The sequence below is a fragment of the Hypanus sabinus genome, chromosome 18 (genome assembly GCF_030144855.1).
Source record: "Hypanus sabinus isolate sHypSab1 chromosome 18, sHypSab1.hap1, whole genome shotgun sequence".
NCBI lineage: Eukaryota > Metazoa > Chordata > Chondrichthyes > Myliobatiformes > Dasyatidae > Hypanus > Hypanus sabinus.
The window spans coordinates 58,215,184-58,239,859 of NC_082723.1; the positions used below are offsets into that span (position 1 = coordinate 58,215,184).

The following is a 24,676-nucleotide window of genomic DNA, read 5'->3' on the forward strand; positions in this document are numbered from 1 at the left end:
GAATGCCACTGATCTGGCCTCAGCAGATTGCTGAGAGCCTCATCCAGGGCTTCAGGTTGGGGAAGACTCAAAGTTTCCTATAGGTATAGTCACTAGATACGTTTGATAGAGCAGTAGCAGACAAAAAGCAGACAGGCTTGTGGCCAATGGAGCTTCCCCTACTGTATGATTACACAAAAAGAAAGCAGTGACAACTAAAAACCAGACACGACACAGAAGCAATGTGACTCCAAACTTACGTGCTTCAGTGCATACTTCTCCAGGCTCAGCAGCTTTCGCCGGTTGGCCAGCATGGCATCTTGCTCTTTCTTCTCTATACTGTAAGACTTTTCCAGAGCATCTAACTCCATCTTTGTATGATAATAAAGGTTAATTATCACTTAAATGTACCATTTCAAACAATGCATATATATTTTCCTAGACGCATTATATATGAACATGTAGATAATGGTAAGAAATCAAGTGTGAAAAGTAATAATGATTATTAAATGTGAATAGCAAGGGATTTTGTGGTTGAAAGATATGCCACATATGTAATTACTTGGACAAAGGAAATATTAATCAATTATTAATCCAAGTCTGAGAGACTGAAAGCTGCCTTGACTGTTTATCATCTCACCCTGCCTCCTAAGAAGACTCCATTCTATTCTCCTAGATTATCCACTTCCATTGTATTTACTCCAAAATGGAATGTTGTACTCAGGTGCCTTAGAGATTTCTTATCCTTGAACTGTGCTTTCCCTTTCAACTTCCCCACACTTTTGCTCCCACCCTCCCCCTGCTGAGAATCCTCTGGTATTCACCTTCCATTAACCCCCCCCCCCACCTTGCTTTCACGTTCAATGGACCATCCTTTACAGTTACCACCATGCCAAGATTGCTATATGGTCCCCCAACATCTTCAGCATTTCTAAGGGACCATTCCTTATAAAACTTACTGGTTCACTCTTACATATCTACCAACTCATCCATTCCCACTAAGGTGCCTTTCTTGAGTCAATCTCATCTGCCCATCCTTGGCCAATACCCCTCGATCCTTTCCCATCCATGCAATTGTCCAAAATGTCTTTCAGAACATAGTAATTGTACCTGCCTCTACCACTTTCTCAGGCACCTCATTTGTATACTTGCTCCTTGGTTTCCCTTTAAATTTCTTCTTTTACGTTAAACAAATGCCCTCTAGTTTTAGACGTCCACCCTGAGTAAAAGACTGTAACTCTCCACCTCATCCACTTCCTTAATGATTTCATAAACCTCTAATAAGGTTACCCCTCAGCCTTCTTCATTCCAAGTAAAACAGCTCCAGTATAAACCATATTTCCTGCATCACAAGCCCACCAGTTCCAGCAACATCCTTGTCAAATCTCTCCTTCACCCTCTCTAGCTTAATCACATCCTTCCTACAGCATGGCAATCAGAACTGTGGATGCACTTTGTACAGCTGTAATGACTTGCCAAATATTGTACTCAAAGCTCTATCCGATGAAGGCAAGCATGCCATATGTCTTTCTCACCACCTTGTCTTCATGTGTCACTACCTTTAGGAAACTGTGTATTCTACTCCAGGGTTTCCCTGTTCTGCAACTTCCCCTAGGATCCTGTTATTCACTGTAAGTCCTGACCTGGTTTACCTTCTCAAAGTGCAGCACTTTGCACTTGCCTACAAGTTAAATTCATTCATTTGCCCAGTTTCCCAGTTGATTTAAATCTTATTATAACCTTGGACAGTAGCTTCATTTTCCATCACACTGCCATTTCTTTGTGTTATCCATAGATTCACAAATCATGCCACCTACACCTTCAACCAAATAGTTATAAAAATATGAGGGGACCCAGCACTGATCCCTAATGGTCTAAGACCTCCACTCTGAAAAACAGCTCTCCACTACCACCCTCTGATTCCTTTCACTAAGCCAATTTTATATCAATTAGTGAGCTCACCTTCCTGACCAGCCTAGCAAGTGGGAATTTGTCAAAGGGCTTGCTAATGTCAATGTAGGCAATGTCTCCTGCCCTGCTTCATCAATCTTCTCTGTCATCTCTTCAAAAGGTCTATCAAATTCATAGATACAATTTACACACACAAAGGCATGTTGATAATCCCCAATGAATTCTTGCCTTTCCAAGTAGATCCTGTCTCTCAGAATCCCTTCCATTAACTACACTGATGTCAGGCTCATTTATGAATTATAAATCCAATACTGAAAGACATGTTTTATTAACCAGAAGGTCATATAAGATATGAGCCAACTTACTATACTTAAGCAGAACTCAAAAATTGCATTTCTTTTACCACCAATTTCCACTGTGCTATCACTTGTGTATGGTTCATCTCTGAACCATCTCTTTCTGAATCTTTCTCCATCTCAGGGGACAGAGTAGATGACTACTTTGCTGAGCACCTGCTTTCAATCCACCATCCACAAACCTTCCTGTCACCTTACCCGTCATTTCCTTTTAGAACAGTGTTGACAGATTTACTCTGTATCTGACGTGCCCTGTGCAGTAAAAAATTGCTGGTCCTTACCCTCATGCTTTTTCGTGCCTCCGCAGCTTCCTGAGACATCCGAGTTAATGCTGTTAGCTCAGCTTTGTGTGCATCCACAATGGCACTGAAGCTGTCCACTTTCTGAGGTATGAAGGCTGCATCCTGTAAGCATATAGACTCAGGACATCAAATCTGGCAAAACATGCAACTACCCAACCTGCTCCTGCTGAATCCAAAGAGCCCATGTTTCTACCATGCCTCAGCATGTCTACACCTGCAGCTGTTTTGCCTGAACAGGTTCAGACATACTTCCATTGTGTTTAAAATAGAACAAGAAAAGCCCCTGACAAAGGAAGGGGAAACAGATGTGGATTTAAAAGAGTGGTCACTCAAACAGTGGAACTGGAGAGAAATGTTTTCAGTCTCTTTCACCGGTTACTCCTCTGATAGGTGATGATAGGATATCAAAAGGGTAAGCAGCATTTTGAGAGAAATTGTCATATAACGTGTGATTCCTGTGGCACCCCAACCTCAATCCTGCAGAGAACACATCTCTCCATCTTTGTTGAAGCATGAATCCAGGCCTGGTTTTGCATGGCCTCTGTACTGAGCAACTCTGCCAACACTAGAGGTGTTATCAGTGTTAAAGTAACTTTAAGGACTTGGTTAAAAGTTAAGTAAAGATTGATATTGTGGGGCCTGGATCGTAGAATTTCACAAGGATTGTACAATGTGGTACATGAATATTAGGATCAATTTGCCACTGATCCCAATGAATCATAAGCTTGAGCATTAATTAATCAGAGTGGAGTTTAATTTTCATTAGGCAGGGTGTGAAAGATTATGGGGAGAAGAATGGTGCCATGATGATATGGCAGAGCATACCCGATGGGCTGAATGGCCTAATTCTGTTCCCATTTCTTATTTTCATGGATGAAATTATTACTCTGAGCACTTCTCCACTACAACTTGGATGCATTGAAAATCCATTTGAGGGCTTGCTCCAGAAATACAAACTACAGTATTTGGGTGAATTGGCAACTTACAGCACCTACCTATTTGTAACACTTTGTGGGGTGCTCGTCCTGATTGATTTCTGTGGAAGCTGTGTGATCGCCCTCTTTAAATTATGTCTGTGGTGAAGAGCTGGTGTGCCTTTGCGGGTGTACGATTGCTGGTTATCTCTGCATGTGTGTTGGGTGAGGTGGCTGTTGGTGCCCCAGAGGGCGTTGTTCGAGTTCCGTCTAGCGTTGACGAAAAGGTGGTGGGGCCATGGGCTGTCCATGCTGTTAAGAGAGCGGGGAAGGACTGGTGGGTATGTTCCAGCTCTGGTGGGCTCCGCCTGGTTGTTGGAATAATGTCCAGCCCTAAAGGGGCGGAGGCGTGGGCGGAGCGGACCCCTCAGTTGTTGGGTGAGTGGCAGTGCTTGGCTGAGGGAAAGCGACAGGGATTGGTTGAAAGTTTGAGTAGGCAGGCTGGTGACGTTGTTAGAACTGTCGGGTGCAATTATCTCGAAGTGACAGCTGCCAGTTCTGGGAAAGTGTGGGAAAATGCGTTTGGTTCGACTGGAAGTCAAATGCCGCAGGTGGGGGGCTTACCATATCCGTGGCAGGAGATTGGTGGAGTTTTTAGGATATCCCTTTTGGCTAGGGAGGCAGATAAATTGCTTGCGATGCCAAGGGGATCTGTCAAGGGGATCAGCTCCTCCCTCAGTTGTTCAGTTGATCCGAGAAGTGTCAGGAAACTTAGAGGAGGCCCAGTGGGGGAACAGCTTGGGGTCTCTGGGGGAGCACGTTCCCAGCAACGTACCAAGGAACTCCCGAAAGGAACAGACCCTACTCCTGAAGGCTTAGAGGGACCACGCGCACAGGTGTTGTTATGGATGGATGGAAGTCAAGTTAAAGCCATCCTCGACACCGGGGCGCCAGTTAAGTTGCTGTACAGTTTGTTTTATAACCGTTATTGGAAGCATTTACACTTGACGACATTGAGGGCACTGGAGATTTGGGGTACCAGTGCCGGTGATTATCCAGATGACAGTTGTTGGTCAGTGAAAATGGAGTTCTTAGAGGCAAATGTGGGGGTGACTGAGGTTTGTGAATTATTAATGCTGATGTGTCCAGACACTGTTGAGAAGGGAAGCATTTCGGTTCTGGAGAGAATCAATACCCTGCTGGTGCGCTTGGGGGCCTGCCCAGAGGATGCAGGTGAGCGTTGTTTGGAGGCATTGCCGATGCACCCAGAGTTTCGAGCTGCTTGTGCGGACGTGTGCTTATCCGAAGCCCTTGCAACCTTCCTGCGGGGCATGTGGAAGACCATGGGGGATGTGGATGACCTCCTGGTATTTGGATTTGCCTCAGGAGACTATGAAGTGAGGTCATTGTAGGAGTGGCTGAGAACTACAGAGTTAGTGTTTTCTGGACACATGCCTGGGCTGGCGAAGGTCGCAGCTCGTGAGTGACTGTCTCTACGGAATCAAGTTTGAAATGAAGACAGGGAGACTGGAGAGAGTGATCTAGAACCAGTGGGAGGACTTACAAGTTTGAGAAAACGAAGAAAGTTGTCTGACTGAGGGAAACAGCAAACCGAAAGCCTGGAGAGGGAAGTTTGTGGAGGTGAAGAAATTGCAGACAAATCTCGGAAGAGGGAAGCAGACGCTTGAAGGGAACCTGAAGATGACCATCGACAGTTCAAATGAAGGGCAAAGCCTGAAAGTCGGTCTGGAAGAAGTCATGATGATGAAGAAGCTGGAGATAAATGCAGTGAATACTAAACTGGAGGCTGACCAATCTTTAACTGCTGCTTTTCAGGTCGGGGTGGAAGAAGCTGTTGGGGTAACCTCGTCCCAGATTGAGATGGCCGGGATGCGTGAGTCAGAACTGCTGAGCCTGCAGCGAGAGTTGGAGGGGCCAGAGAAGAAGCTGATCTCTTGCTTGCAGGAGGTTGAAGAGACTGCAGGAGCAGTGCAGGCCACGTGTTTCCGTTTGGAGAAGATGAAACAGCAGCTACCGATCGCCGAAATGAGGAAGAATACAGATTCGAAGGATGATGTGCTGGATGTGTGGTACATGCTGCCTTTTGCTGACTTTCCCTCAATTGAGGAAGAGACCCTTGGCCCTTCTCCCACTGAGTCAGGTGTAGTGGGGAGGGTTAGCTGTGGGCAGCAGGGGGCTTAAGAGTAGCAGTGGGGGCATGAGTGAGAGGTTGAGAGAGGAGTGGTAGCGGGCCCGAGGTTTCCCCAGTTGTGTCCGAGCCTGAAGGGCTTAGGTGTGGGGGTACGGAGTTCTCGGAGGGTTAGGAAACTCCCAGATAAGTTGGCCTATGTAGTGCCTGAGGAATAGTGCGTGAGGTTTACTGTTTGAGAAGCAATGTCACTGTTTGTGCCTGGGTTAGGGTTTGTGTTGTCAGGAAGAGTGGGCGAGTTATTTAATAGTCATGAGGACATGACTTTTATTTGGTGGGGGGAGAGTGTAAAGGGGGGGGTTTCTTTTTCTTTGTAAATGCGTATGTTAATCAAAATAGCTTCTTTGTTTTGTTAAAAGTAGGAATGCTTCTTTGTTGCGAGAGAGTGCTGGAAGCTTGTTTGGGTTAAAGTTTACTGATAACGAGAATTGTATTCCTTAGTAAACCAATTGGAATTAATGTTGTTCTTTCTTCTGTTATGCCCGCAGCCCCCTCCTTTGTGAGAATCCCAAGAGTACTAGTGGGGGGGGGGGGTCAGTAGACCCAGGAAATGGGAGAGAGACGTGCCGAATGCCTCATTCCCCGGCGATGCAAAATAACGCAACATTGACCATTGTCTCCTGGAGACCACGTTTGGGGACTATGCTACGTGCAAGCCCTCGGGCAAAGTGGGCTGGTTGAGAGAGAGATTGCATCATCCCAACCTGATTGACATCTGAGACCCCGTGAGGAAGTATAAAAGAGGGTCTGGGGGAACAACCCCTTCAGACGCACCAGAAGAAACACTAACGATCCTGTCGTAGCGGGAAGCCATTTGAAGGAAGCCACGTGCGTTCGGTTCCCTAGCCTGGGATCCGGTGGCGGGTACCACAGAAACTATTTTCTTGAACTAACAACGGGGAACCAACTTTCCCGATTCAACGGATTTGCTTCATAAAAGACCCGGGCAAGTTTCTTTTCTCACAAATCTCTCTCTCTCCAACACGTGAAAACCCAGCAATCCCCAAAGGCGGAAGCCGGAACTGAGTGACTTTTATATTTCCATCGGACAATATATTATCCCCTAGACAAATGATCGAGCTGTTTCTTATTGATAGTTATTATTATACCCGCGCTTTTAGATTGAGTAGTGATGACGTATATTATCTGAATGTTTGTATTAATCTTATTTTTCTGCCCCTTTATAAATAAGGACTTTTAAAAATAGTACCATCAGACTTCAACGGACCTCTCTATCTTTGCTGGTAAGTGACCTAGTTACGGGGTATGTAACACTTCTGAGTCTGTAAGCTATTGTTGGCGGGCTTTTGGGGTGATCGGCGTGAGGGGGTGAGAGAGAGAGGATGAGATGCTGTAAACTGGGCGAGGAATGGACCCCAAGGCCAGGAGGTACCACGAGGAGAGGAGACGAAGACAGATGTGCTTGGTTGACCACTTCGGGTGGTCCTAAGCTGTGAGTCGAGGAGTTCAGAGGGGATCGAATGGTGGCCAGAAGACTTCAGTAATTGAGTTCCAACGGTTCTGCACGAAGTGGGTTGGACTTTGATAAGTTTGGCACCTTTTCATTATTTTCTTTTCCTTCATGTATACTGTATCGTTATTAATTACTTAGTTATAGTAATCTTTATAAATTGTAATCATTTAATCACATATGGTGTCCTGTTTGTTCTTTGGCGAGGCGGGGACATCACACAGCATCCACACCAGCTGATTACCCAGTTAGGCGGGGCCGAAGGCTGCTCCCCCAGACGAGAACGAGCTGAGCGAGCCTGAGGCCACCCAGGGACCTACACTATGGACAAGTGGTTTTATTTCTTCATTGTACCAGGTAACATGAAGTTTCATGATAGTTCTTTCTCCACCAGAACTGACGTACAGTGGGTCTTACTGTGCCCACGTCAAAACGTGACAGAACGATTCCCATCAGCACTGGACCTCATTATCTTAGAGTAACAGACCAGTATCCCTTAATTTTATACAATAACAGGCCACCATGCCCCTGTGTTGTACAGGGACAGAGCCATATCCAACAACTGTAATTCAATATTATCTACGTGTGTTATAACAGTGTTGCCCAATTACAGACCCAGCCATGAGTACGGTGCCTCAGCATTATTCTGTAACAGACTATACTGACCAGTATACTTCAGCATTACATAGTAATAGCCAATACAGAACCCCAAACAGAAGGCACCAATAAGTGCCGACTGTCTGCGTGCAGCTCTAATGGGAATAATCAAATATTCCCATTTAGGACTACTACAGCTGAAATCTACAGTCACAGCTATGGGTACTGCAGTAAGCAACGTTGTGTTAAGATGTTTAAAAAATCTATTGATCCTCAAAATCAGTGGACCCCAGACCTCAGAACATGGTGCACAGTTCTGTCTCAATTTAGTTCACCTCACTTGGAACATCATGCATTCAAGTGTCACCTATTTTGTCTGCCATCATCCTGGTAAAGATGTAAATTCCACCTCTGTCCAACGACAGGCAGGCACTGGAGGAGCAGAGCACCACGATCAGCAGTCACAAAGCAGCGTGCCCTGATTGCTTCCCAATCATTGCCGGGAACTTCAACCAGGACAGCTTGAGCAAATCTCTGAACAGTTATCACCAATATATCACCTGTGGAACCAGAGGAGCCAACACACTTGATCACTGTTATACCGTAATAGCATGCAAAACCCGCCAGAGTTGACGTGCATCTAATTCTGTCTCTAACTTCAGTCAGAGTTGTACGCCTTCAAAGGCACACCCACACCCACATAGGCCTTGATGAAGTGGGTGACAACTGTGGCGTATTCATTCAGATTCAAAGATGTATCCCTGAACATTGTCCAGTCTACCAACTCAAGGCAGTCCTGTAAGCATTTCTCCTCTTTCCTTGACCATACCTTCTTGGTCCTCTCCACTGGTACTGCAGTCTTTAGTCTCTGCCTATATGCTGGGAGTAGAGTTAGAGCCTGGTGACTGGACTTTGCAATTGTGGGCTTGGGTTGACATTGATGTCCCCAAAAGCTGAAACCTAACATCATAAATGACTATGATGCTTCATTACCAGATGAGCTAAATACCTTTTACGCACACTTCGAGAAGAATAAAACTACACCTTTGCAAATCCCTCCAGCATCTGGTGACCCTGTAATCTCTGTCTTCAAGCCAATGTCAGAACATCTTTGGAGAGGGTAAAATTTTACAAGGTGTCAGGCCCTTATGGTGCTCCTGATAGGGCACTGAAAACCTGTGCCAACCAACTTGTGGGAGTGTTCAAGGACAATTTCAATCTCACTGAAGGGCAACAATCATACCAAAGCACAAGAAGAGCAGGGTGAATTGCCTCAATGACTATTGCCCAGTTGAATTCACACCTACTGTGATGAATTGCTTTGAGGTTGGTCATGCTCAGAATCAAAACCAGTCTAAGGACCTGGGTCTGCTGCAAATTGCCTATCGTCACAATAGGTCTGCAGCGGATATAATCTCACTGGCTTTCCACTCGGTCTTTGACCACAGAGACAATAGCAATACCGATGTCAGACTGGTGTTTAATTGATTACCATCATACCCTCAGTACTAATCAACAAGCTCCAAAACAGGGGCTTCTGTACCTGGATCCTTGACTTCCTCATCAGGAGACCACAGTCAGAGCTGATTGGAAATAAGGTCTCCTCCTTGCTGACTATCAACACTGGCACACTTCAAGGATGTGTGCTTAGCTCACTGCTGGGCACAGTTCAAATGCCGTCAATAGATTTGCCGATGACACAACTGTTGGTAGAATTTCAGACGGTGACAAGGAGGTGTACAGGAGCGAGGAAGATCGGCCTGGTTGAGCGATGTCACAACCATAACCTTGCAGTCAACATCAGTACGACCAAAGAACTGACTGTGAACTTCAGCAAGGGGAAGTCGAAGGAACACACTCCAGTCCTCATCGAGAGATCAGCAGTGGAAAGGATGAGCAGTATCAAGTTCCTGACTGTCAATATTTGTAGAGATCAACAGGCATCCTGGACCCAACATATTGATGCAATTACAAAGAAGCACAACAGTAGCTATATTTCATTAGGAGTTTAAAGAGACTTGGTATGACACCAAAGATTCTTGCAAATTTCTACAGATACATCGTGGAGAGTATTACTGTCTGGCATGGAAAGGCCACTGCACGGGACAGGAAAAAGCTGCATAAGTTGCAAACTCAGCCAGCTCCATCATGGGCACTAGCTCCCCACCACCGAAGACATCTTCAAATGGCGCTGCCTTAAAAAGGAGGCATCCATCATTAAGGAACCTCATTATCCAGAACATGCCCACTTCTCATTGCTCGGAGGTGGTAGAGGAGCCAGAAGACACACACTCAATGTTTTAGGAACAACCTCTTCTCCTTTACCATCAGATTTTTGAATGGACCAAGAATCCATGTACACTACCTCACTATTTTTTCCTTTTTTTTGCATTAATATTGAATTTTTTAAAAATATACTTCTTATTGCAATTAATTTTTTAAAATTATGTATTGCAATTGAAATCCCTTTTTACTGGGCAGCTCTAGAGATGCAGCTTGTTAGCCCTCTAGTGTTGGTATGACTTGGGTTCCACCAAAACCAGGAAGCTGGGATGTCTCAAACACCCGGTTCCCAGATCTGTGCTTATATTGCCCCCCACTGTAATTAGCCGTCAGCAAGAAATAACAGATCGTATATTGCATTCAATTATAAGTAAATTTACAAATTTCAGCTTTATTGAAGTTAGTAGGAAAAAGAAGAATATAAAAAAGGCCCATTACAGTTAACGCAGTCCAAATGTGCACTATGTTGGAGTTCATCTTGAAGTTGTCTTTAACTCACGTGCTGGATCCACAGTCTGCATGATAACACATACCACCTTTCGAACGTCACTCAAAATCCATCTGCAAAAACAGGCTCCCCCACAGGAACAATGGTCCTTTCTTCTTTAAGCCATTCTTCTGCACAAAGCACCTTGTGCACTAAAGATGGCATCCTCAGCCATCTTTCCTGTCTTCTCCCAGCTTCTGCCAAAAAGATCTCAACACGCACCAGTGTCCATCACAAAAACCTCTCCGCCCAGCGTTCTCTAGAACCTTCTCCAATTCCACCAACCTGAATGGCTGAAACAACATTCCTTATCTTTTAGCTCAAACCCAAATATAGTAAAAGTAGAACAGACTGCTCTTACAGAACTGCTAAAATGAAATACCAATAGCATGGCAGTAAAAATCTTAACCAGGGTATTACACAACGTATTGCTGCTGGAAAACAACAGAAACGACAGAAACATAAGATACGGCAAGTGATATTGAATCTGATTCTGGTAATAATGTACCCCAATATTATACAGTGACAAAATCTGTCTAGCTGTACAGCATATCAAAATTATACAATGACAGATCCACACCAACCAATAATATACCACTATTGTCCAATGTAATGTGCAGGTTCTATAATTCCAGTCAGCTGGGCTAATACACTTTCAAGACAGGGCCATGTGTGTTTGGACAGAATAACAGCAATTTTTGTAAACTACCTGAAAGCCAGATCCTTGCAATGTTTAATATAATTGCAACTGTATAAAAACTGAAGTCAATATTAAGATCACATTCCCTCACTCACCCTGTGCAAGCACTCCAGGATGCCCTGGTACATCTGATAAATCTGTTTCGCAACATGGATTTTAGTATCCATCTTCTCTATTTTATTCTCAATCTGACGGATTGTCTACAAATAAAGAAGAAAATAAAGAGCAACTGGAGCCAATCATTGGAACGCAGGTGAGGATAACTCTTCTGAGAAAATCCATACTGGGGACCAGGTCATAGATAATCTGCAACAAGAAAGTTAGATAGTTTTGCAGTAAGAGTTACAGAAACCAAGCCACAGACTATTTATTTTAAGGGGAGTGGAATATAAATGCAAGGAGATAATGCTGAGGCTTTATAATTCACTAGCCAGGCTGCACTTGAGAGTACTGTCAACAGTTTTGGTCCCCATATCTCAGAAAGGATGTGTTGACATTGGAGAGAATCCAGAGGAGGTTCATGAGGATGAATCTGAGAATGAAGGGGTTAACACATGAGCAGCACTTGGCAGCTATGGACCCATATTTACTGGAACTTAGAAGAATGCGGGGGAATCTCATTGAAACCTACTGAATGTTGAAAGGACTAGATAGGATGGATGCGGAGAGAATGTTTCCTATGATGGGGATATCCAGAACTAGAGGGTACAGCCTCAAGATTGAGGGGTGACCTTTCAGAACAGAGGTAAGAGTAGTGAATCTTGGAATGCTCTGCCATAGTCGGCAGAGGAGCTGAAAGATCTAAAGGTAGATGAGGGGACAGGTTATTAAGGTGTGTTACGTACTGAACTGGATTTGATTAGGGAGCTTAAGGTAAAGGTACCCTTAGAAGACAGTGATTATAATACCATAGAATTCACCCAGCAATGTGAGAGGGAGAAACTAAAGTCAGATGTACCAGTATTACAGTGGAATAACGGGAATTATAGAGGCATGTGAGAGGAGCTGGCCAAAGTTGATTGGAAGAGGACAATAGCAGGGATGGCACTAGAAAAGCAATGGCTGGAGCTTCTGGGAGAAATTTGAAATTTGAAATAGATATATCCCAAAGTAGTAGTAGTATTCTAAAGGGAGGATGACACATCTATGGCTGACAAGGCAAATGAAAAACATCATAAAAGCGAAAATTAAGGCATATAATAGAGCAAAAATTAGTAGGAAGTTAGAGATTTGGAAGCGTTTAAAACCCAACAGAAGGCAACTAAAATGCCATTAGGAGGAAAAAGATGAAATACGAAGAGGATACCAAAACCTTTTTTCAAATATATAAAAAGTAAAAGATGGTCAAGAGTACAGTATTGGACTGCTAGAAAATGATGCTGGAGAGGTAGGAAGGGGGACAAGGAAATAGTGGATGAACTAAGTAAGTATTTTACATCTGACTTCACTGTGGAAGACACCAGCAGTATGCCAGAAGTTTGAGTGTCGGGGGCAGAAGTCAGTGCAATTGCTGTTACTAGAGAGCAGGTGCTTGGGAAGTTGAAAGGATTGGTTGTGGACTACAGGAGGAATGGTGACAAGCTAGCGCCTATTGACATCAATGGATCTGGGGTTGAGAGGGTGAACAGCTTTAAGTTCCTCGGCATAAATATCACTGAGGATCTCATATAGTCTGTATATACCGGCTGCATGTTGAAAAAGGCACAACAGCGACTCTTTCACCTCAGACAGTTGAAGTTATTTGGTATGGGCCCCCAAATCTTAAGGACTTTTTACAGGGGCACAATTGAGAGCATTCTGACAGGCTGCATCATTCCCTGGTATGGGAACTGTACCAGGACTCTGCAGAGAGTGGTGCGGACAGCCCAGTGCATCTGTAGATGTGAACTTCCCACTATTCAAGACATTTACAAATACAGGTGTGTAAAAAGAGCCTAAAGGATCACTGGAGACCTGGGTCACCCCAACCACAAACTGTTCCAGCTGCTACTATCCAGGAAATGGTACCGCAGCATAAAACCCAACAGTCTCCGGGACAGCTTCTTCCACCAGGCCATCAGACTGATTAATTCATGGTGACATAACTGTACTTCTATGTTATATTGACTGTCCTGTTGTACATACTATTTATTATAAATTACTATAAATTGCACATTGCATATTTAAATGGAGATGTAACATAAAGATTTTTACTCCTCATGTATACAAAGGATGTCAGTAATAAAGCCAATTCAATTCAATAAGACTCTGAGGTGAACTGCTTGGAGAGTTCAAAAGCCAAAAGCAGAATTATTGCACAAGGGAATGACCATTTAAAACTAGAGTGAAAATATTATCATGTTCTAATTCTTTGGAATTATCTTATGGAGTTGTGGAAGTTCAGTCATTTGTCTGAGATTGATAAATTCTTGGATATTGAAAGGATCCAAGACTATGGTAATCAAATGAAAAAGCAGACTAAAGACACAGAAATTGCGATGTTCTTACTGAATTCCGGACCAAATGGAAAGGGTTGTATGGCCTGCTCCTGGGAGCACTTCTTATGAGATGTAGAATATAGCAGTTGTTATAAATCTGAAATCCTGGAATTCTTTAGGAGATTGACTTGCATTAGTGGGAAGAGAAAAATTGAGTCATAGATGGCCTCACGTCAGAACTGGTTGGTCCTGACACAAAACCTCTAAAGCTGTAAGTCTGTGATTTTGAGTCTCCAGAGCTGTAAGTGCTCAGGCAGAAGAACAGTACTGAAGGTAAAAAATGGCAACTGTTGGAATCTGGAACAAAAAACAAATCGTTGGAAGAACTCTGCACATCAGGCAGCATCGGTAGTAGAAAAAGATGTAAAGTACAGTTTCAGTTTAAGAACCTTGATCAGAACTGAGAAGGAAGAAGTAAGATTGCCTGTGTTTATAACAGTATAATGGAGGGGCAGGACAGAGGTTGGTGGGCAATAGGTGGAACCAGATAGGGAGCAGATGATATCAAATGGGGAGAAAAGGAGGGGACAGTGGATGGGACATGTGAACAGGTAAAACTAGCTGGACCATTGAGTGTATATTGGATAAGGACGCCAGTGGGATGGGCTATCTTGAACAGGAAAATTCAAAGTTCATACTGTAAGCTACCTAAGTGAAAAATGAGATATTGAGCACTATTGCTCAAATTTACATTGAGCTTCACTGGAATAATATAGGAAATCAAAGCCCAGGTGGAAGTGGAAAAGAGAATTAAAGTAACAGGCAGCTAGAAACTTTGGGTTGTCCTTGTGCTCTGAACTGAGATATTCAATAAAGAATGCATCAAACCAGAACATGAACAGAGGTTTCATTACACTTTTTTTTAAATTGCAGAAGGACAATGATGAACAATGGTTTTCAAAGAAAACTACCTGAAGATCATTGCGCTCCTCTTCATCAAACTGTGTCTCCTTCTTCATGGTCTTCAAGGTTTGTGTAAGGTCCATCAAAATCCTTTCTCGTTTCTTAACTTCATAGCAGTTTAAATTGTACAAGTTTACAGTGTCATACAGATGCTTATTCAGTAACTCCTTGGAATCCTACAGTTGATGAGGGGAGAGGGGTAGAGGGGGAGAAAACAAGACCAAAAAATAACAGTGGTTCCAACTTCAAGATGGCCAAATACAAACTGAAAATAACCTTTCCTCCATTAATTCATAGATGTTCACCCATTAGGTCTATATCAATATTTGTATTTACTAGTGTCAGTACCCCAATGTTCAACAAATGCTATCTTGTCTTCCTATATCTGCCTCAAACACTGAACTAGATGCTGAGAACCTTGGAATTTTGAACAGGGCAATTCAGGTTGACAAATCTGTTTGGGGCTATTCCAGTATGTTTTGTCATTAGTGCTCACGGCCCAACTGCACTGCACCTATTTATTTGCCATAGGCTCAACTTCTCTCTACCCAAGGCCAATTGGAATTGATGAGCTCTTGTCACTAACTGTGCAGGACTGCTTGTCAAATAGTCCTTTGAGAGAAAGGTCTTACTCCTGGAATGCTCACAGTAGAAGCCTGGAAGTTCATCTTTAATTCCTGGAGATTCCACAGGAAACATTTAAGCAAATTTAGTAGGGCTTGGGACACAAATTAGATGAACATTAAGGACAAGGTTCCTTCAAATTCTGGACTACAGTAAAACCAAATGAAGAATTCTGACCCAAAATGTTAACTGTCCATTTTCATCAGTAGATGCTGTGTTGACCAAAATGTTCCTCCAGAAATTTCTGTGTTATTATAGATTCCCAGCATCTGCAGCCACTTATATGTTGCCATAGAGGTAAACTAGGTTGATCTAATCGGCAGAGTACTTGATAAGGCACGTAGCTGGCTTAGAAATTTAAATTGCAAATATTTTAATGCAAAAAACCTGACTGACAAGGCAAAAGAACTCGGAGTGTTTCTCAGCGGACAGGAAAATGACATATTTACATTCACTGAAACATGGGTGAAAAATGGGAAGCTCAACATTCCAGAATATAAAATTGAGGACATGGATATGAAAGAGGAGGGGACAGTGCACCATTGACCAAGGAGATTGTCAGTAAAGATGGAGAATGCCTTTGAAGGCTCTTTAAGACCAGTGGTATGGATAGAGCTTAGACATATAAAAAAGGAACAATCGTACTGTTGGTATTGTACTATCTCCTAACAGACCCTGAGGTGCACCAGTGTTGACTATCAGTGAGGAGATGTTATCCACACTGACTGTGGGCCTCCCAGCGAGGAAGTCAAGGATCCGGTTGAAGGTACAGAGGCCTAGGTTTTGGAGCTTGTTTATTAGTACTAAGGGTACAGCTCCACTAAGTTGTAATCAATAAACAGCAGAAATGGCTGTTGTCCAGGTGATACAAGGCTTAGTGGAGAGCCAGTGACACTGCATCTGCTGTAGGCCTATTGTGTCGAAAAGCAAATTGCAGTGGGTCCAGGTCCTTGCTTAGGCAGGAGCTGATTCTGGCCATGACCAACCTCTCAAAACACTTCACCACAGTAGATGTGAGTGTAACTGGATGATAGACATTGAGGCAAGTCACCCTGTTCTTCTTGGGCACTGGTATGATTGTCATCCTTTTCAAACAGGTGGAGACCATCAACTGCAGCAGTGAGAGTCTGAAGATGTCCTTGAACACTCTCTCCAGTTGACTGGCACATTTTCAGTGCTCTACTAGATACACCATCAGGACCTGATGCTTTGCGAGGTTTCACCCTCTTGAAAGATGTTCCAAAACAGAGATCACAGGGTCACCAGATGCTACAGGGATTTGCACAAGTGTAGTTTTATTCTCCCTTTCAAAACGTGCATAAAAGACACTGAATTCATCTAGCAATAAAGCATCGTGCCATTTATGATGTTAGGTTTAGCCTTTTAGGGAATAATGGCCTGCAAACCCTGCCAGAGCTGACGTGCATCCAATTCCATCTCTAACTTCAATCGGACTTGCTTTAATCAGTCTTAAAATAGCCTTCCATAGGTCGTAGTTAGACTTCTTGTATAGTTTTGAATCACTGGTCTTGAAATCCACAGATCTAGTCTTCAACAAACTACGAATTTCCTCATTCATCCATGGTCTTTGGTTTGGGTACGTCCACTATGTTCTCGAAGGCACACTTATCCACAGTCTTGATGAAGTTCTTGACAATTGTGGCATACTTATTCAGATTTGAAGATGAATCCTGAATATTGTCCAGTCCACCAGCTCAAAGCAGTGCTCTAAGCACTCCTCCACCTCCCTCACCCTTCTTGGTCCACTGGTTTAGTTTCTGCCTATACAACAGGAGAAGAAATACAGCCAGGTGATCGGACCAAAAGTGTGGGCGAGGGATGGCACAGTAAGCATTCTTGATGGTGGTATTACAGTGGTCAAGACTCCTTGAAATCCCTAGCAATGAAAAGGAAGGCATCCAAGTGTGGGGCTTCGTGACTGCTGATCAGTGCTCAGCTTCTCCAGAGCCTGCCTGTCATTGGTCTGGGGTGAAATGTACACTGCTACCAGTATGATGGCGGAAAACTTCCTCTGAAGATAAAATGGATGACATTTGATCACTGGATGCTCTAGGTTGGGTGAGCAGGATTGTGAGAGAACTGACATGCCTGTGCATCACAATGAGTTAATCATTAAGCATACTTTAGCTTTAAAAGACTGAGATGTCCTGTCTTTGCAGAGAAATGGTGAAGCCATCCGGCTGTAGTACTGGTATCAAATGGCAATGGTGAGCCAGGGTTCCGTGAAGCAAAGTACACAACAGTCCCTGATGTTCCTTTGGTACTGCAAACTGGCTCTGAGGTCTTCAGTTTCATTTTCCAGAGACTGTCCATTTACCAGCAGAATAGTTTGACCAGGGTTTCTATAATTACACTTGTATGGATGACACCATGTATAGATCAAATAAACTCAGCAGCTAATTTGAATCTAATTCAGAAACTTCCACAATTTTCACTGAAACTTGGTTGGAAATTAAATATTTATTAAATGTGTTTCAATCATAACTGTAGACCGACTTGCCTTCTTGCACTTCCGCTTCCTTACAGGGAAACTGTACTCATGACCCGAGAATGCAGTCCAAAATCTGCCAACTTTGAGTATCGATAGATTTTAAAAACCTCTTAAAACGATGCTGCTTACTAAAGTACCCATGGCTGATACTGTGGAAATAACTTTGATAAATTATTTCAGTTCTCCAATAACTGATAAAATTAATTGAGCACAATGTACATTATCACTGGAGCAGTGAAAACATTACAAATTCAATGTATACTGATACTATTTAGACAATTACTTTGATGAAGCTCCATGCAGACAAGTCATTCATGTAAAAGAACCAGATATCTACATCCACAGGGATTTAAGGAACATCCCAGATCACCTCTTCAAAGAACCATAGAACAATACAGCACAGAAACAAGCCTTATGGCCCTTCTTGGCTATGCCAAACCATTTTTCTGCCTCGTCCCACTGACCTGCACCTGGCAGGAATTGCTGTGGACAAAGCTGAGTAGGAAACAGCAGTGCAGTAAATTGCAGAAGAGTATTTAAAAAATATTTAATTTCCAACCAAATAAAGCCTTCCAGCTTCTGTGAAAAATGTGTAAGTTTCTAAATTAGATTTAAATTAGCCTTATCTGCTGTGTTTATTTGACCCATACATGGTGTCATCCATACAAATGTAATTATAGAAACCCTGATCTAACTGTGATTCATACTCTACTCTTGTAACAAATTTGATGACACTAAAGAAAATTATTTCTTTCTCTACTGGTTAGCTAACCAAATATGGACCTTATAATTAAGAAAAGCTGATCTCTACAATTTTGCTTTCATGAAACCACACTGACTCCACTTAATTATAATATAATTTTCCAAACATCCTGTTCCTCGCTCCTTAATAAAGGATTCTAGCATTTTTTCAACAGATGTTAGGTTACGTCTGTTTTCTAGTCTCTCCCTCTCCTGCCTTGTATAGAAGCATTCAGTCTTCCAATCTGCTAATTCCTTTCAGCAATCTAAGGAGTTTAGAAAGATCCTAGACATTGCAACCACATTTTCTTCTGCCATTCCTTTTATCTTCCTAGGATACCAACTTTCGGGTCCAAGTGACTTGACAGCTTTAAATCTGATTAGTTTGATGTGCATTTTTTCTCCTAGTGACCTAAGTTCCCTTTTCCATTCTGAACAATGAAGATAGAGCAGCTCTATTTTGAAGAGTTCTGTGACAGTTACACCCAGTGTCCTGGCTGGTATTATTCAACACCAAAACGAGTAACTCTTCACAGCTTGCTATGGATGAATATACTGGTTGTTTCCAAAGTCATGACAGTGGATATATTTTTAATATATATTCATGATTTGGATGTGGATTTAGGAGCATACTCAGTATGTTTGCAGATATCATGTAAACTCATAGACTTATTGTTAATAGGTAGTCTTAGTTGCTGAAATGGGCTGATGAATTTTAATTCAGATATGAGTGAGGTGATGTATTTGTGAGTATCAATGAAACTAGGACATATACCATTAATGGTAGGATTCTAGGAAATACTGAAGAACAGGGGGACCTTGGTACACAAGTACAAACCATGGAAATACAGGGACAACAGCTGGTAGCAATGGGTTCCTCCACCTTGTGGGAAAACAATAGATGTTCATCCCCCCACAATCAGCACAGGTGCACTACAGGGCTGTGCGTTTAGCCTCCTGCTTTACTCAATTTACAGTATTCCATGGCCAAGTACAACTCTAATACAATATTAAAGTTCTGCTATTGTTGGTGAGATTCAAAGGTGGTGATGAACCGATATACAAGAGATTGCAAATCTCGTTGAATGGTATCACATCAATAACCTCTCACTTAACGATAGCAAAACCAAAGAGCTTATGATTGGCCACAGAAGGAAGAAGCTAGAGGTCCGAGAGCTAGTCCTCATTCAGGAATTGGAGGTGGAAAAGAGCAAGAACTTCAAGTTCCTTGGCATTATTATATCAAAGGATTTGTCCTGGGACCAGCATATAATTGCCATCACAAAGAAGGCACGCATGTCATCTAAAACTTCAAAAAACTTATATAGACATACAATGAAGCATATCCTGACTGGTTGCATCATAGACTGGTATAGAAGCACCAATGCCCAGGAATGGAAAAATGTGCAGAAAGTGGAGAATACAACCCAATCCAAGTGGCTACAAGAAGGCCCCCACCATCCAGACCATACTCTCTTCTTACTCCTACCATAGGGCAGGAGGAACAGGAGCTTAATGTTCCACATCATCAGATTCAGAAACATTTATTACCCTACAGCCATCGGGTTCTTGAACCTGTATGGATAACTTCAGTCATCTCAACTCTGAACTAATTTCACAAGCTACAAACTCACTTTCGATGACACTACAATTCCCTGTCTCCATATTATTCATTTATTATTTTAAATTATGCAGTATGTCTTCTTTTGTACCTTTGCTGTTTGTTAGTCTTTGTCCATGTATAGTTTTTCATAAATTGGTTTTTATTTTCTTGAAAGAAAATTAATCTCAAGATAGTAAATGGTGACATTTATACTTTGATAATATACTTTGATGTGCAGTTGTATGGAAAGCTGCTCTAACAACAGCAATTAGGTGTTGGAGATGGAAAGGTGAACCAGATAAATTATCTGTAATTAATAAGCTTTCACTAGACACTAACAAGCCTGAACCACTATCTCAGTTAGCCACCATCCCATCACAGCCATTGGTCTACCTGCCATTTCTCCTTAACTGAAACTTTAAATATGCTTGATTTCCATCTTTTCCTAGAATGTAATTTGATTCCAGAATACTTCTAAATGCATTTTTTTTTTTGCTTTTCCATTTTGTATTATTTCAAACTGTTTACATAAGAACATAAGAGATAGGAGCAGGAGTAGGCCAATCGGCCCCTCAAGCCTGCTCCGCCATTCAACAAGATCATGGCTGATCCAATCTTAACTCTAGTTTTCACCGAATCCCACAAGGCAACAGTGCCAACCAACAGGGCACCATGCCGCCCGTTTTATGTTATTAAATATTAAAATCAACAGCCCTGCTTTAAGAGCGTCGATAACACCCAACCAATTATTCTCAGCCTTTACAAAAAGATTTTTCCTGAACCATTCTGGCCCATCCCCCTGCAACCAAGCCTTACTTCCAAGCCCACCAACCTCTGAGTGCTGCAGATTATCCTGTGTAAATTCTCCCAGCTCCCAACAAAATTCCACCTTCAGACGTGCATTTCCTCTGCTTCAGTATTTTGATGTAACCATTTCCTTTGCAACTTCCTAGTCCACTGTCTAGTCCCCATTTACTGCTCCCCTTATGATAATATCCCATGCATTTGTGGAAATAAATACTTGACCTCTTCCCTTCCCACCATCCAGGAACCCAGTCTTTCATCGGAGTTCTTCCAATCCAGTATACGGCATTTGGAGTTCGCAAAGTGGTTTCTCCTCGACACTGGAGAAACTAACCATACTTCTCCCAGATCTGTCACAGGAGAACATCAAGTCTTTTCTTTAGATCACTTAAGAATATTCAAAATGAAGAAGGAAACATTTAGAATGACACTAAAGACCTTAATCTACCTAGCTCAATAGCTGGTGTTTAACAAATAACCCCTCCCAGTAATCTCCACTATGAAACCAAAGATCTGGGACACTAGCAGCTTCATGAACAGATATGAACACCATCCTGCTTTCAATGCCTGGGATCTCGGATGCTCTGACACTGTGGCTGCTGACTGGTTTGAGGCTCAAATGAATGCATCTTCTGCAGGGGAGGTTGGAAGAGGAAGACTGACTTTGGAATGAACTTTGCAGTTGTGAATAAGCCAATTTAGCATCTCAGTGATTTTGGCAACAACCACTCCCTCCTCACTCCCAAGGATAACTGACCACCACAACAGAACCTGTACTCTGTGGTCTTTAGCAAATAGGCCCCCTTCTTAGCAGATATGGCCAAGAAGGTGAGGTGAGCACTCGGCAGAAACAACACGCAAATTGTGCACCAGGTATTCAACATGAATGTGAGTTGAAACAAATGATTTTTCCAGGTGACCTCAGTGCAGAGGTCTGCAAAGGCACAATTCACTGGTGAGAAAGAAAAGCCAACTCCAATACAGATCTCCTCCTGGCAAAATACATGGAGTTCTGGTCATTGTAAACAGCACTTTCTCCAGTGAGTACAGCATTCCCAATCCAGGTACCAGCGTATCATTATTGTGGGAAAGATCAGAAGGTGATCAGAAGGGGGCCTGCACCCTCCATGCTGTAAAAGGTACCAATGTTGGACTAAAGACTGTCTAATCATCTTCATAATCGCAACCAACACCAGTCCAAAAACTGCAGTAATTTTCTTGCATAATTTCTTCTCTGAATGTTTAAGGTCTTAAGAAATCTGCACAAGGCTTCTAAGCAAATCCTTGGATGAAAGGATTCCTATCAACATCAGCTAAGCAGTTTGGTCATACTGAAATACTGAAGATCCATGCGGGACATGAAAATCTAAATGCCACGATGTTTTCATTAGTGGAAGAATCTCGAATGAGGGGATACAATTTCAAGGAGTCAGTCATTCAAAACTGAGGTACATAATCAATTCTTCTCTCAGACAGCAGAGAATCTCTGGGATTCTCTGCCCCAAAGAGTTGAGGTTAGCTTATAAGGAAGCAGAGATATTTTGTTTGTAAAAGCAGGGGATTGGGGGCAATAGGGATCTGGCACAGAGGAGCTGAAGCTTGGGGTGAATTATCTGATACACTGAATGGTGTGGGTAAACTTGATAGGAGAGTGGCCTACTCCTGGTCACATTTCATGTTCTTGTATGTATTCTGCAAAGACAGAGACTTGATGGCCCCAATGAAAAGGAACTACAGAGCCCACAGGATCTAAACTGCACCGTCTATCCAAAAATAACCAGACTGGTTTGATGAGCTAAGGTACTATTGGACTGGAAGTTTCACCATTCAGGCGTAAACTGCTCTGGAGGCACCAGAAGAATGAGGTCCATTAGGAAAATAAAGAACATGATGTCACTTGGTTTTCAGGATGAAGTAGTAAATTGGATTCAACATTGGCTTAAGGGGATAAGCCAAAAAAGTGGTAGCCTCTCTGACTGGAGACCAATGATTAGTGGTGTTATGCAGGGATCAGTGCTAGGTCCATTGTTGCTTGTCATCTATACCAATACTGTAATTTAGATGACGGTGTGGTAAACTAGATCTGCAAATCTGTGGACGACACCAAGATTGGTGAGTAATGGCCAGCAACATAGGTGATCAAAACTGGCAGTGGGATCTGAACCAGCTGGAAAAATGGGCTAAAAAATGTCAGTTGGGTTTAATGCAGACAAGTGTGAGGTGTTGCAATTTAGGAGACTAAACCAGGGTAGGACTTAAAGAGTGAATGACAGGGCACTAAGGAGCGAGGTAGAACAAAGAGATTCGGAATGCAGATCCATAATTGCTTGAAAGGGGCATCACCAGTAGATAGGGTTGTAAAAAGAGCTTTCGGCATTTTGGCCTTCATAACTCAAAGTACTGAGTACAGGAGTTGGGATGTTATGCTGAAGTTGTACAAGATATTGGTAAAGCCAAATTTGGAATATTGTGTCCAGTTCTAGCCACCTACCTACAGGAAAGATACAAGATTGAAAGGATACAGAGAAAATTCATGAGGATTTTGCTGTGAGTTGAGGACCTGACTTATAGGGAAAATCTGAATTGGTTAGAACTTCATTCCCTGGAGTGTAAGAGAATGAGAAGATATTTGATAAAGATGTACAAAATACCGAGAGTATTGATAAAGTAAATGCAAGAGAGCTTTGTCCACTGACGTTGGGTGAGACAATAACAAGAGGTCATGGGTTAAGGGTGAAAGATGAATGTTTAAGGGCAATGCAAAGGTGATCTTCTTCACTCAGAGGGTGGTGAAAGTGTGGAACAAGCTGCCAGTGAAAGTAGAGATATGGGGTTAACGGTGGAAGAACTACTTAAAGGTGACCTGAGGGGGAACTGTACGGTGTGAGGGTGGAATGAGCTGCCAGTAGAAGTGGTGGATGCAAGATTTGACTGCAATATTTAAGAGAAGTTTGAATGTACAAGTATGGGAGGGGTATGGAGGGTGTAGGTCAATGGGACTAAGCAGAATAACAGTTTGGCACAGACTAAATGGGCCAAATGAGCCTGTTTCTGTGCTGCAGTGTTCAGTGACTCTATCACCTCGAAATGTGTCAAAAATCATGGCTCTTCAGCGTCAAAGCTACCTCAAGCCCAAAGCCTTCATGCTGAACAGGTGTGAATTTATCAAAGGTAGAGAGGTGGCCAGCGCTCACCGGAAGGAACACTTAGAAGACCTCAATCACTGTCGACTCTCACCCAGTTCCAATGCAAACTGTTAGGTCTAACCTTACTATCGTTCCTGACTGATGTTGTCAAAAAGGTCATATACGTAAGTTAAAATACAAGGTCTTAGTTGTTTACAGTGTTCCACTTGCTCTGTTCCCTTATTGCTATTTTACCTAAACATGCCTTTTCTGTTATGAGGTCTTTATTGTGTTTCCTTTTTGTGCTCCTTGGTAATTTTGAAACTCTGCCTTGCAAGCTGTGTTTAATTTTCCTTTAATTCCACTCTATTCTCTCATCGTACACTCCTTCCTCTGTGTATTTTAATTACCCTTATTCATTTAAGTCAAGTCAAGTCAACTTTTATTGTCATTTTGACCATAACTGCTGGTACAGTGCATAGTAAAAATGAGACAACGTTTTTCAGGACCATGGTGTTACATGACACAGTTCAAAAAAACTAGACTGAACTATGTAATAAAAAAAACAGAGAAAGCTACACTGGACTACAGACCTACACTGGACTGCATAAAGTGCACAAAAAATAGTGCAGGCATTACAATAAATAATAAACAGGACAGTAGGGCAAAGTGTCAGTC

At 42.6% G+C, this 24,676-nt stretch overlaps 1 protein-coding gene across 1 annotated transcript in view; it reads right to left on the bottom strand.

Moving 5' to 3' along the window:
• The window catches only part of LOC132407255 (uncharacterized), a 78,442-nt gene that overhangs the window by 36,869 nt on the left and 16,897 nt on the right, over positions 1-24,676 (bottom strand). Inside the window, exons 4-7 of the mRNA XM_059993516.1 lie at positions 14,598-14,765; positions 11,305-11,409; positions 2,528-2,650; positions 240-350 (exon numbers count right to left, since the gene is read on the bottom strand). Of these exons, the coding sequence (XP_059849499.1) occupies positions 240-350; positions 2,528-2,650; positions 11,305-11,409; positions 14,598-14,765 (507 nt within the window). The remainder of the gene's footprint in view (positions 1-239; positions 351-2,527; positions 2,651-11,304; positions 11,410-14,597; positions 14,766-24,676) is intronic.